Consider the following 14,261-nt stretch of genomic DNA (forward strand, 5'->3'; position numbering starts at 1 on the left):
TACTCAATAGACATTACTCAATAGACTTTTGGATAGCCTCTATGGTCTTTAATTCTTCCCTAAATTAAACCATTATGTTTTGTTAAAACAATCAAATATTTAATCTTTATACGGGTTAATTGGATCTATTTTGACGGTTTAAACAGTTCGATTTTGACGGTGTGAATTTGGTTTGAAACCAACCGGTTGAATGGTTAAAACGGCTCCAACCCATTTAATTGATCGGTCTTAAACTTAAAACCAAAATCGAATCATTTATTAAACGGTTTTGTGATTTCGATATAAATGGCTCTATTCGGATTCGATAAACAGTTTTAATTTCAAATTCACATCCTTAGCGTCAGCCCCATACATGGCCTTACAACTTTGTAAAGAACTATGTTTTTCATACACAGTCGCCCAAGCTTGATTATGAGAATCAAGCACTAAATGGGAAAAGGTTTCCTATCAAAAACAAAATTATTGTTGGATAGGGTATGCGGGCACCTCTTTGTCTATCCTTCGGTTTTTTCCATATGCAATAACAAGGTTGGATCTTCTGCTTGATAAATAAACTAATGATATAAGTCAGCATCCAATATCTATTTTTGCCATTACAAGATAAAGAAGATATATTAAAAGAAAAAATAAAGAAGATAAAATAAGTATTGAATGCTGACTCGTACGTACGACTAGATGATGAAACGAACGGCTGATTCTTTATTTGAAATAACCTTGCTGTTCTCATAAAATCGGTACCGTTGCACCAAGCCAAATATAAACTGTTTTAACAGCCACACCAGGTGGAGGGATTAAAACGGAGAGCCCATGGCAACCCTCCATGCGCCGTTCTCCTCTTTCATTCCTCACCGACACATTACTACCCAAAATTACGACCAATATTCGGATCACCAACAGCTACTTTCCCTAATCGATCGATGTTACGACTTGAAACAAGTCAAGCGAATTCATGCTTACCTGCTTCGTTTTGGCCACCTCTTTTTCGATCCTTACTCGGCAAGTAGACTTGTCACAGTCTGTGCCTTCTCTCCCTTCTCGAGTCTCGATTACGCTAGAAAGGTATTCGACCAGATTCCCCAACCAAATGTATTCACCTGGAACACCCTCATTCGTGCATACGCTTCCAGTCGAAAACCCAACCAGAGCCTCCTAATCTTCTCCAAAATGCGCCATCAGTGTTTTGACCCACCTAACAAATACACTTACCCATTTGCAATCAAGGCGGCGTCAGAGCTCTCGGCTTTGCGCGAGGGAAGAGTGTTTCATGGCATGGTCATTAAAACCTCTCTGGGCTCTGATATTTTCATTCTGAATTCTCTCATTCATTTTTATGCTGCTTGTGGGGAATTGGATGAGGCTTTTAAGGTGTTTGTGAAAATTCCCAAAAGGGATGTTGTTTCTTGGAATTCTATGATTACTGCTTATGCACAGGCAGACTATCCTGAGAAAGCTTTAGAGTTGTTTCGGAGGATGGAGCTGGACAAAGTAAAGCCGAATGATGTGACCATGGTGGGCGTTCTTTCTGCTTGTGCCAAGAATTTGGACTTGGATTTTGGGAGGTGGGTTCATTCTTACATTGAAAGGAATGAGATTGATATGGACTTGATTTTGACTAATTCCATGCTTGACATGTATACTAAATGCCGGAGTTTAGAAGAAGCCAAAAGAATATTTGATAAAATGCATGAGCCAGATTCTGTCTCGTGGACAACGATGATTGTTGGGTATGCAAAATCAGGGGACTTTGATGCTGCCCGTAATGTTTTTGACATGATGCCTAATCGAGATATTGCTGCATGGAACGCCCTGATCTCTGCTTATGAACAGAGTGGCCATCCAAAGGAGGCTTTATCTCTCTTCCATGAATTGCAGGTAGCTGCGACTGCCAAACCAGACCAGCTAACCCTTGTTAGCGTGTTGTCTGCTTGTTCTCAATTGGGGGCAGTGGACCTTGGTGGGTGGATACACATTTACATAAAGAAGCAGGGGCTGAAGTTGAATTGCCATCTTACGACCTCTCTCATCGACATGTACTCCAAGTGCGGGGATATGGATAAAGCTCTTGAGGTGTTTCAATCCATGGACCAGAAAGATGTGTATGTGTGGAGTGCCATGATTGCAGGATTGGCAATGCATGGATGTGGTAGGGCTGCGGTTGAACTCTTCTTTCAGATGCAAGAGGCCAAGGTTAAGCCCAATGCTGTGACTTTTACAAATCTTCTTTGTGCTTGTAGCCATGCTGGATTAGTGGAGGAAGGTAGACTTTATTTTAATCAAATGCTGACAGTGTATGGAGTTGCACCTGAGGCCAAGCATTATGCATGCATGGTTGATATTCTCGGTCGTGCTGGTCTTTTAGAAGAAGCTGTAGAATTGATAGAGAAAATGCCGATATCCCCAGGTGCTTCTGTTTGGGGGGCATTGCTTGGTGCTTGTAGGATTCATGGAGATGTTGAGTTAGCAGAGAAGGCCTGTAAGCATCTGCTCGAGTTGGAGCCTAGGAATCATGGAGCTTACGTGCTTTTATCAAATATATATGCCAAGCTAGGGAAGTGGGATGCTGTCTCAAGAATGAGGAAGCTTATGAGAAATGCCGGAATCAAGAAAGAGCCTGGTTGCAGCTCTATAGAGGTTAATGGCATGGTACATGAATTTCTGGTTGGGGATAATTCTCACCCCATATCTAAGAAGATTTATTCAAAGTTGGATGAGATCGTTTCAAGATTGAAGTCAATAGGTTATGTGCCAAAAAAAGATCATCTTCTTCAGAATGTTGAAGAAGAGGATGTAAAGGAGCATGCACTATATCTTCATAGTGAGAAGTTAGCGATAGCTTTTGGACTTATCAGCACAGACTACCCTACACCAGTTCGGATTGTCAAAAATCTCCGCATTTGTGGGGACTGCCACTCAGTCGCTAAGCTCATTTCTCAGCTTTATAATAGAGAGATACTACTAAGGGATCGATATCGATTCCACCACTTCAAAGATGGTCACTGTTCTTGTATGGACTATTGGTGAAACGGTAGTGTTGGCCAGGAAACAAAACTTCATCTCATAGTTGTATCTGGAACTTGCTAATAATTCCTGATTGGTTATGGTGGGGATACTAGGAGCATGCACCAGCAGCTTAAAGTGAATTAAATATGTAGGACAACCCCTACAGATTGCACGAATTTAAAGCTGGAATCCACTTCAAGTTGTGATCTGTGATTTGGAGCTTTGACAGTGAGCTTGGTTTGAAAATAGGAACAGTTCAGAGCACAGCAATCAAGTGGACATACAAAATATTGATCACTTGACCAACTAATCAGGTGCATCTATTCAGTCTGGTTTGCCATCTTACTTGGTAGAGTGGTGCAAGGCCAAATTTGAACACTTAAATCTCAACCACTTAATGCTTCCAAGATTAACTGCGGTTCCTTAGCAACATCACTAATGTATATTCTCTTCCCGGGTGATTCCGTGAAACATGTGACTCCATTATTGTTCATGAAACTGAAGACTCTGTCCACTTTCAATCTTAACGGATGCCGTAGGCTTTGGTTATTTTTTGTGGGTTCAACTCAAACCATTTCCTCATTCTTCTTCAAAGTATCCGATTGATTTCCCATACTCTTCTGGTGGCCTTGCTGTTGGCATAGATGATTTAACTCATCCTTGTGTCACTTATGAGTCTTCTGTTGTTTATCCAGGCCTTCAATTTGAATATTCTCGCGAATTCATACTGATCCTACAACTGCATGAACCAGGTCATAACGGGGTTGAATGAGAATGCATGTAACTTCTTTTTTTTTTTTTTTGTTTCCAAAGGTTTGATTAGAAACACTTGTTAACACCCGCAATTCCAATCCTAACCCACCCCCACCCCCACCCCATTCAAAATTGTAAACCACTTTTGAAAGTCCGTACAAGTTAAGATGTCTCACCGTTTTTTGAATGAAGATGACGTTAACCTTTAAGAAGTTTATAAAATATGTTTCAACAAATAAATTATGAAACAACAATGTCCGAAGCTCCATCAACCATCATGCCCTTTTTGATCCACGTTGGGCCCCAAATGAATGTCAAAACTATTTTGCTCCATTAGTTTGAGAAACACACACACATTACAACTCTCTACGTGCGGACGTTAAATGCAAGTATTACAAACTAAACATTCATAATCATATTATCGAGGAGCGGCATCAAAATGTGACTAACATGAAAATTGTGATACTAGGGTGGTCCCCAAGAGCTTGAAGGGTTTGGAGATCTTTAATTACAGAATTGATTGGGGAACTAGAAAATCATTAGGTTAGTTAACATAACAAAGTGCTGCTTAGTTAATGCTTAAAGCTTTGTTCAAGTCAAAATAGAGTTGACCAAATGACAAAATAAAGCATTGAAAATCTAGTGAAAAATGATACTTTTCAAAGAAAAAATGATATGGCTACTAAAATACAAGGAAATCCATCAATACATGGGAATGTATCATTATGCCTAGTTAAATATAATTATTCATTATTTACCATTTGGTAGTACATGTGTTAGTCCACGTGATAGAGGATCCCATTTTGATCCAAAGTAAGAAGAAAAGTTTCTCATCATCAAAATGACATCAAATGGAGCTGAAGATGAAATACAAAATGACATCTATTGCAATTTTAGTTACTTTCTTAATTCATTTTAAATTGAAATTGTACTAATGAGATGTTTACCTAACCTTCTATCACATAGGTTAATCTATTCACATGGCAAATTGAGTAGTGTTATACTTCATTAAGCACAAAGAACGAAAAGAAAACTTTTGAAACTATCATATCAACATTCCATCCATGTGGCAAAACTTGACGACTAGTGAAGAATGTAACTCAACAAAGCATGCAAAGCTTATGAGCTCCCTAATCCATGGCGGTAAGTGGTGATTTCAGTTGGAGAATTGCAAGAACGAGGTGGGCGTGATGGTTAACTACTTCCCCAATATCAGGAGACTTTGGAGCTAATTCTACTTGTTCACCTCCTCCCCAACGATCAAAATTTAAGATTGAGACTCGAAATGAAGGAGCCGCGAGAAACTTGTACTGAAGGAAACCAGGTAAGAGGGTCAGAAGATATCTAAAGACCGATGTATTCACCGATTCGTGAACAGAGAAGCGTCTCATCTTCAAAGAAAGTCACTAATCGCCATGGATACACAAGCTCCAAACCTCGATATGCTTTTCCTTCCATTCCTGACACCGGGTCACATGCTCCCCATGGTGAACTTGGCAAGATTGCTTGCTGCGCGCGGCGTCAAAGCCACCATTGTCACTACTCCATCCAATGCCGTCTTCTGCAGCAGTGCCATCGATGAAGACACCCATTCCGGCCTCAAAATCCGACTTCACATCCTCAGATTCCCCTTCTCAGAGGTTGGGCTGCCCCAAGGAGTCGAGAATTTCTACTCCATCAATTCCCTTGAGATGGCCCAGAGGCTCTATACGGCAGTCACGATGCTCCAACAACCGATCGAGCAACTAATCCGAGAGCTTCGCCCTCAATGCATTGTCTCGGACATGTTCTTCCCTTGGACTTCCGACCTCGCCGCTGAGCTTGGGACTCAGAGGCTCTTCTTTGATGGAATGGGTTTCTTCTCTCACTGCGTCTCCGAGAGCCTCAGACTATTTACTCCCCACGAGAAGGTTCAATCAGATACAGAACCCTTCTTAGTGCCGGGTCTTCCTGATCGTATAACCATGACGAGGTCGCAACTACCGCCTTTCGTCAACGATCCAAACAGTGAGCCAGCTAATTTAATGAATCAAATCAGGGAATCGGAGTTGCAGAGCTACGGCGTCGTGGTTAATAGCTTCTATGAATTGGAGCCCAATTACGTCGAGCATTTCAAGAAGGTCCTCGGAAGGAAGGTATGGCATGTAGGCCCAGTGGCTCTGGTCAACAGAAAGACCACAACGGAGAAGGTCAAGAGGGGGGAAGGGCATGGCTCATCGTCTTTTTTCGATGATTGTCTCAAATGGCTTGATTCCATGGAACCCAAATCGGTTCTCTATGTTTGTTTTGGGACCTCCCCTTGCTTTCTTGCAGCTCAATTGGGTGAGATTGAGTCGGGTCTTGAAGCATCAGGGCATCCCTTCATCTGGGTCCTCAGAAAAGAGAAGCAGGGGCGATGGCTTCCAGAAGGGGTTAAAGAGAGGGCAATGGAAGAAGTTGAGGTGAAGAAGACGACAAAGGGTCTGATAATAACCGGGTGGGTGCCACAGGTAGTGATATTGAACCATCGAGCCATTGGAGGGTTCCTCACTCACTGTGGGTGGAACTCAATACTGGAAGGTGTGGGTGCAGGGGTGCCCATGATCACTTGGCCAGTTTCCTCAGAGCAGTTCTACAATGAGAAGCTGGTGACGCAAGTGTTGAGGATAGGAATCGCGGTGGGTGCTAAAATGTGGTCTCTATTCGACTCTGATGGAGAAATAAAGAAGGAGACAGTGAAGAAGGGGGAAATAGAGAAGGCAGTGATTAGGTTGATGATGGGTGACGGTGGAGGAGGAGAGGGAGAAGAAGTACAGCAGATGAGAACGCGAGCAAGGGAGATGAGCTTTAAGGCCAAGAGGGCTATGGAAGAAGGTGGGTCTTCTTACTTTGACTTGACTGCCTTGATCAATGACCTTAACGTTGTGGCTGCAAGACACCATTTGCATTAGCTCCCGAAGCTGAAAGCCCTTTGGCTTGGGATCCTTGGATCTGACTTTTAGTCTAGCGGACATTGACAGTTTTAGGGATGTGTTTGATTACATAAATCCCTAGGAGACATGTATAAAATGATGGGGGGGGGGGAGGGGGGGGGGGAGGGAAGGGAAAAAATGCAGGTGGAGGAGGGGAGAGAAATGAGCATGTGGAAGGGGAGTGACACGAGAATAATTGTCTTTTCATTGTATTGTCTATAAAACCCACCAAGATCTTACTAATTTATATCATGTATTCTATTTCTTTTCATCAGTCGGCCTCCCCATCTATGTGTGAATCAAAGAAAATAAAACCCATAAATATGTATGAGAAAATGCTAAAATGTAAAACGCACCACATATAAACTATGTAGGACAAGAAAGCAAAATTTGGTGAAATAATAACAAAAATGGGAGATACAAGATCACCTTGCAAATAACCAACTTTGGTCTTTCCACCACCATCTCAAGAGACAAAAAATAAATTTTCCAACAAGTTGGAGATGATTCAATAATCAAACAGAACAGTTTTGAATTTCGAGCAACAAATCTTTGAGTTGGAGAAGGGAAAAACTAGCCAAAGCAATGATCTTACCCTCTGCAAGAAATAGCCCTTCGGAATCCTCTTCTTCAAGAAGCTTCAAATCTTACCAAAAAAGAAGCTTCAAATCTGATAAGTCAGTAAGAGTCCTTGGGCCTTACATACCCACACAATATGTGCCTCATCTTATCAACCACACAGCAGATAATAGGGCCATACATGAAGGACTTCCAAGGTGGATCATGCAAAAAATTATCTACGTTATAATTAACTTTCCATGTGTTCAAATGCGATTTGTTTTTTATTATTTCAGTAAAATCCTTTGAATGAAAATGTTTTACCCGTTAAAATCATCGTTTTCAAAATCTTACTTCCAACCAAACACCAATTAGGGTTATTTTATCTTTGTAAACAACTATTTTCTTGGAATTGAAGAGACTGTCACTGAACTCAGAATGGTTCAATGGAGGAGGAACTACATAACAAGCCAAACTAATAGGAATTACAAAATTGCATGGGTGATTGAATCCTCGGACATTTTAGGCTTTGCTTCTTCGAATGTATTTGACTGGACCAAAGGAATTAGGCTGAAGGCATGCATTTTATCCCTATTATTTATAAGGTTAGCATGGTTTTGATTCCCTTCATGACGACAATTGTTCCTTGGTTATGGCTATGGCATGTAAGTGTCAGCCATGGCATAAGATACCATGCCATTATCACTGGAAATTCTTGAAGAAACTTCAAAAAGAATAGGGGGAGGGTGGAATGCAGAAACTATGGAACAAAAAGTTTTGCAGACACCTGTATATGGTAACAAAATCAACTAGCTCACTTCTATTCACTTGTGAAAAAATATCATGCAATATACAGATATTGTCAATGATTACCATACAAAAGAACATGGTAAGGGAGACTTACCATAAAAAAGAACAAGGTAAAGGACACTGCCAAATCTGGTGTCTGAAAGAATGCCACACAACAACCTACAGGAGAAAAAAAAGGAAGAAGGAAGAAGAAGAAGAAGAAAAATACAATCCACCGTGATTAAGGATTAAATATTTACAGATAGCCACTTAAGTATTACTCCATTTTCTTGTTCTGTTTGCAAAGTCAACAGAATGTGGAGATTCTTTTGCAATCACAGTTCAGACTTACGATAGTTACAGAAAACCAAAACTTGATAGAAACTTGTGCAGCGTTTTGCGACCCCATTGGATGTCATTCTGGAAGACATCATCATCTTCGTCTTCACTATCAGTGGGCTGTGAACAGGACTCCACTTGTTCTTTGGTTATTTGAGGTTTTTCTGCAAACCCATCGACATGCAATTCTTCTACCTCCGGCTGATTACTTATCATCATCATACTTGTTTCGTCCTGACATGTATCCTCATCAGGTTCTTGCTTCCGAGGTAACTGATTATATGATACATGAAACAAAGACAGAAAGATGTCAAGATTCATCTTCCATGTTACATGATGCCAGTACAGTGCATACTTTAAAGTTTAAACGGACAGAATTCTGAACCATCTACTGCAGAATAATGTACAGGGTTTCAATTCTATTAAGTTGAAAGAACATCCCGATCTTTTATCATCAAGTGCAAGTAAAAAAAGATTCATTAAGTTATACGAAGCTATCTTTCCCTCTTATGGTGCCTTGTTACTTCAACTTCTAAGTTCGTTGCTGCAGGAAAGGCATCATCTGCTGTGACTTATGAAGACTGGGCAACTTCAATCTATGATTACCCAGACCCTGTTCTCTCGTGTTATTCAATGGAAATCGATCATAGGCTGGCTGCAATTTTTCACCTCAAACCTCCCCCATCTCTTACCAAATAGTTTGAGCTAAATAAATTATAGTTCACAACCAAACATTTTTTCATAGTATGGGGCCTATGAATTCAAACTGTCAGGGTAAACAGGGAGAGAGAAAAAAAAAAAAAAAAGGTGATTGATTCCTTGCTAAGGATAACAAGAAAATAAAAGAAAAGCAAAACTTTTTCAAATAGTTACCTCAGTTGTACTGTTGTCATCAGCTTCAACAGGTTGAACAGGGGCATCAGTATTATTGTCTTTCTCAACTTTCTGTGGAGATGAATCTTGAGTTGTCATTGTTGGTAATGGAGTCAATCCAGGTACCAGAACAGTACCTCCTCCATAGATACCTTGGTTCTCATCTTTCGAAAGCATAAATCCCTCATTACTTTGAGGTATGCTCTGGGCAATGATGAGTTCCTTGTCTGCACTTGAAATGCTTTCTTGCTGTGAAGGAGTAATTTTCTCTGTGGTTTGTACTCCCTTGTCAAAATCAGCTGTGTACTCTTCTGGAAAAGTAATATTCTCTGCAACAACTAATGTATTATATACATTAACTACAGGATCTTCATTTGGATTAGTATACTCTGAAGTAACCAATTCCCTGCTTGCACTACCCATAGGTTCCTCCTTTGGACAAGAAATGTTCTCTGCAACAATCAATCCCTCACATACACTGTCCACCCCTTCAACATTTGGACAAGGCAAGTCTTTTGTAGCAGCTGGTTCCATGCTTGGGTTAATCATTGGCTCCTCTATTACTTTTTGAATTTCAGGATTTTCCCAATCTTCTGAAACAATGATAGTGTTCTTAGTTTCCCAAGTCTGCACAAGCCGGTCTGCGCCTGGTTGCCACACAACCTCTCCATCGGTTCCTTCAAGAATAAACTTGAATTGTACAGACTTTCCAACAGGTAGATCCTATTCATCACAGATCCCACAAATCAGAACAGAGCAGTCAATATCCAAATTTCTATCGCCATGGATTACTTCTTACCAGCTCAACTGTCCAAATATGTCCATCTGACCATTCCAGTGGTATAGCATTTGAAGGATCCCACAAACCAAAGATGGGATCATCGCCAACAAGGAGGAACTGCTGACCAAATATACACTCCTTTTGTAATTGGAATTTCACATGAACAGTCTTTGACTGACCTGAAGTCGAAATGGTAAATTAATACATAGACAAATGCAAACCTTATTACTCGAAAACCAAATCACTAAAGGAAACATATGAGAAATGAAACTTACTTGCTTGAGTCTCATCATCTGCAGGCTCCCAGCTTGCCTGAAAAGATGATCACTAGATAAGCACTATGAACATCCTATTCCAGTCTCTTCCCCCGACCTCCCAAAAACATAAACCTCTGATAATCACTATTTTTGACAAGTATATCCTAAAATGGCATCAACTATTTAGAGCGTTTGGCTAATATCCAGTGGCACCAAAGTAGCCGAAATTTTTATGTCGACCGATTTACTAATCAATGGGATAGCCATATCACCAAATGTCAAGAACGTACGTATTTCTTCATATCCTGATTCTCTTCCAGAAAAAGCAGTAATAGAGTGTAAATTCTGTGAATTTCATCAACTCCTAGTCTAAGCTAATGCATTCATTGCGAATTAGTGAAGTAGAGAGAAAGCCAAAATATCCGAAAAGAAAAAGCAAATTAGAAAAAGCCTGAAGAACCAGACTACAGGACTAAAAGAAAACTGAGACGAATAAAAGAAACTTGAGACCAAAACAATGAATTCAGTAAATAAAAAAAGGGAGAGATCAGAAGAACAAAAGAAATTAGACTCATCCCAATCGTTAACAAGACCATCAAAGAATAACAATAAGTAGAAAAGAATTCACAAGAAATACTAAAACCAAGATCAGAAAAGACTCTTCCCGAAGTAAAGGAACCAAGGAGAGATCTTAGGACTTAGATATAGTGATTAGGATAGAAACCCTAAAATTCTGGTGTGACGAGGGAAACTAACTAAGCCACCTAAAACATCTCCTATCAGTATCAAAAGAATGAAGACAAAGGGAAAAGAAAGAAAGTGGGAAAGAAAACAGAATCGAAGAAATGAATAAACCAATGTGTATTATAATCAAACCCTTTTTTTTTTTTTGGAGGGGGGGGGGTGTGTGGGAGATTGTGGGAGTTGGGATAACCAACAAAATGATCATCATGGAGAGGAGGAAATTAAGAAATCAAAAATATTTTTTATAACAACCAGAAACTGAAAGAATCAAAGCACCAGAAGTACAAGAAGTCAATACAAAGATCGAGCAGAATCGTTTACTCACGAAGGACTCAGAAAAATCAAAAGATGAGTAGCACAAACGAAAATCTCCAGCTTCCGGAATATAAACAGTAAAGACAAGAAACAGTAAGGGATACCTGTGCTTCCGATGAGAAACATGAGGATGCAAGAGACTGAATTGCCTTAAATTGCAGAGGAATCGAAAGTGAGAAATCAACATTAACGGGTTTCTGTGCTCGAAAGAAACGAATGTCTGGGCTTTTAGAAATAGTTCTCGGAGACACGTATACTCCGGTATTGCACTTTTCTACAAAGATCTTTGGCGACGAATTTGTTAGGGCTTCCATCGCCCAATGCAGCAGCTAACCTGTGCCTGTTTTTCGTTGAGAGAGAGAGAGAGAGAGAGAGAGAGAGAGAGAGAACGCACAAGAGTGAACAAAGTTGGAGTGAGCTAGGGAAAGAGAAGAAAGTGATGACACAGACAGGCGGTGACGAGCACAGGAAAAATAAAAAATTTCATCTTAAAATTGGTTCTGACACATGGCAATACTACGGCATCTGAATTTAAAAAAAATAAATAAAATAAAAAATAAAAAAAATCTGCGGCACGCAATGTGAGGCCACGGTGAGACAACCAATAAGGTGACAGAGTAAAGCTCAACAACGTGGCTCGAATTACGGGACTACCCCAACCTCTGGTGTTTTTTTTGAGTGATTTACATCCCCTCCCCTGCAGTTTATGTTTATTCCACCCTCTTCCCCTATGTTTTAAAAAATCCCATATACCTCCCCTGTTAGATAACTCGGTTAGTAAATCGTTAGTTGTGGATGTTAAAATACGATTCTACCCTTCTGCCTTAACTAAAATTTTTAGAGTGATTTACATCCCCCTTCCCTATAGTTTGTGTTTATTCCACCCCCTCCTCTATGTTTTAAAAAATCCTACATACCTCCCCTGTCAGATAACTCGGTTAGTAAACCGTTAGTTGTGGATGTTAAAGTACGATTCTACCCTTCTGCCTTTACCAAAATTTTTATTACTAGGGATGTTAAAGTACGATTCCACACAGTTGCTTATGGTGTTGTTGAGGTTGAGTGTAAAGAAAGCTAGACCTTTTTCCTTGAATGCTTACGTGAAGCTCTTGGAGATAGCAGTGAAGACTTGTCTTTGACATTCATGTCAGACAGGCAAAAGGGTAGAATCTTACTTTAACATCCCTGGTAATAAAAATTTTGGTAAAAGCAGAAGGGTAGAATCGTACTTTAACATCCACAACTAACTGTTTACTAACCGAGTTATCTGACAAGGGAGGTATGTGGGATTTTTTAAAACATAGGGGAGGGGGGTGGAATAAACGCAAATTACAGGGGAGAGGATGTAAATAACTCTAAAAATTTTGGTAAAGGCAGAAGGATAGAATCGTACTTTAACATCCACAACTAATTGTTTACTAACCGAGTTATCTGACAGGGGAGATATGTGGGATTTTTTAAAACATAAGGGAGGGAGTGGAATAAATGCAAACTACAGGGGAGGGGATGTAAATCACTCTTTTTTTTTTTTTTTAACGAGAGAGTTTACCAGGATACCATGGTTCAAAATATTATTTTTTGATCTAATTTTGTTCATTGCTTACCAAACAAACATAATCGAACCAAGATTGTTTCATACTAATGCAGAAATTTGCTCAAATTCTTATTCAACACATATTTAGAGAAGCCAATCATGTTGTGGATCTTGTTTTCTTGGGTGTCAAGGAAGAGACTTTTGTCTCCTGACATGTGACATTGCGACTAAAATTTCTTTGATGTTGTACCCTTGTTGCATTAAAGGTCGGGACTTCATGAATAGATTACCCACGGATTTTTTTTAGTAAAATTATCCATGGATTGAAGCCATAGGAAATCATCAGCTTAAAAACAAACATAGTGATAGGTCAATAATAAGTCTATTATTTGACATAATTATAAGGGTAAAACTATCCAAAACTAGTTACTTGCCTTGGTAAACTTATCAAATATCTGCCATAGGGTAGATTGGAAGAGGCTGAAAACTTGTGGACATATGGTAGTTCATAAACTATACTTAATTATCAAGGGTGGCACTTTGGCAACTCACCTAATTGCATAATGTGGAAGGGTGATTCAGATATCTAGAGAACAATCTAGATTTATCTTTCGTCAAAATTTAGACACAATTCAAATCATATACATTACCATTTTTATCTCTCTCTCTTTTTTTTTTTTTTTTTTAGTTATCTAGTTTTCTTCAATATTATTCAAATTTTTCATGTTTCGCTTGGATTTTTTTGTTTTTTTCTGTTCATCTCCTTTAAGATTGAAAGTTTTACATGTGAGCGAAGAACCTTAGAGTCTTATATGTCTATAAGATTCTAGCCCTTTTGACTTGCCAAATGAACAAAAATATTTGAGTCAGATAAGAAGACCTTCTTAAGTGAGCCATTCAAAAGACTCCCGTCTTCCCCCTCCCCCATCTTGTCTTTCCCCGAATTTTTTTTTCTATTACTTGAGTAGCAGCTAAGTTCTTGCTACATGGCCTTCCAACCAAGGAAATGAAATAAATCACTTTCCCTATTGGGTTCACATATACTCCTAGGTTTTGGTATTTTCTAAACCATCCCTCAGTATTCTATTTCTTTGATTGCAAGCCCAAATAGCATAGCAGGTAGTGGCCAAATTTCGTTCGTCTCCCCCTCCTCCTCTCAAATCTTACGAGTTACTACAACGTCATTATAAGAAGTGACACGCCTCCACATCCTCTGCAGCCACCATACCGGTGCATTGAGCATCCGATGGCTAGGAATCCTTTGAAGCGTGTGCTCAAATGTTTTCACCCACCACATGCTTATGCACCATTACAGTGACTGCAGAGAATGTAGACTCAAGTGATACAGGCCTAGTGGCCTACATGCT

At 39.7% G+C, this 14,261-nt stretch overlaps 3 protein-coding genes across 3 annotated transcripts; 2 read left to right on the forward strand and 1 right to left on the reverse strand.

Annotated features, from left to right (window-relative positions):
- Positions 1–751: 751 nt before the first annotated feature.
- On the forward strand, positions 752–3,549 carry LOC122090816 (pentatricopeptide repeat-containing protein At2g29760, chloroplastic). Its single transcript, XM_042660538.1, has one exon. The coding sequence runs from the start codon at positions 808–810 to the stop codon at positions 3,019–3,021; it is 2,214 nt and encodes a 737-aa protein (XP_042516472.1). The 5' UTR covers positions 752–807; the 3' UTR covers positions 3,022–3,549.
- Positions 3,550–4,921: 1,372 nt separating this feature from the next.
- Positions 4,922–6,800, forward strand: LOC122091972 (scopoletin glucosyltransferase-like). The gene has a single exon (XM_042662241.1). It carries the CDS (start codon positions 5,169–5,171, stop codon positions 6,681–6,683), a length of 1,515 nt encoding a protein of 504 aa, XP_042518175.1. The 5' UTR covers positions 4,922–5,168; the 3' UTR covers positions 6,684–6,800.
- Positions 6,801–8,056: 1,256 nt separating this feature from the next.
- LOC122090820 lies at positions 8,057–11,823 on the reverse strand. The gene is made up of 5 exons (XM_042660542.1): positions 11,465–11,823; positions 10,320–10,356; positions 10,063–10,223; positions 9,264–9,986; positions 8,057–8,663 (listed from the first exon to the last, which is right to left on the reverse strand). Exons 1-5 carry the CDS (start codon positions 11,672–11,674, stop codon positions 8,409–8,411), a joined length of 1,386 nt encoding a protein of 461 aa, XP_042516476.1. The 5' UTR covers positions 11,675–11,823; the 3' UTR covers positions 8,057–8,408.
- Positions 11,824–14,261: the final 2,438 nt, after the last annotated feature.

This window comes from Macadamia integrifolia, chromosome 10 (assembly GCF_013358625.1).
Source record: "Macadamia integrifolia cultivar HAES 741 chromosome 10, SCU_Mint_v3, whole genome shotgun sequence".
In the NCBI taxonomy this organism is placed as follows: domain Eukaryota; kingdom Viridiplantae; phylum Streptophyta; class Magnoliopsida; order Proteales; family Proteaceae; genus Macadamia; species Macadamia integrifolia.

Excerpts from the sequence above, each read along its gene's own strand:
- LOC122090816 (XM_042660538.1), top strand. The coding sequence starts at position 808 with ATGGCAACCCTCCATGCGCCGTTCTCCTCTTTCATTCCTCACCGACAC.
- LOC122091972 (XM_042662241.1), top strand. The coding sequence starts at position 5,169 with ATGGATACACAAGCTCCAAACCTCGATATGCTTTTCCTTCCATTCCTG.
- LOC122090820 (XM_042660542.1), bottom strand. The coding sequence starts at position 11,674 with ATGGAAGCCCTAACAAATTCGTCGCCAAAGATCTTTGTAGAAAAGTGC. Across the intron at positions 10,224-10,319 it reads AGATGATGAGACTCAAGCAA|GTCAGTCAAAGACTGTTCAT; the intron begins GTAAGTTTCATT and ends TTTCGACTTCAG. Across the intron at positions 9,987-10,062 it reads ATATTTGGACAGTTGAGCTG|GATCTACCTGTTGGAAAGTC; the intron begins GTAAGAAGTAAT and ends TGTGATGAATAG.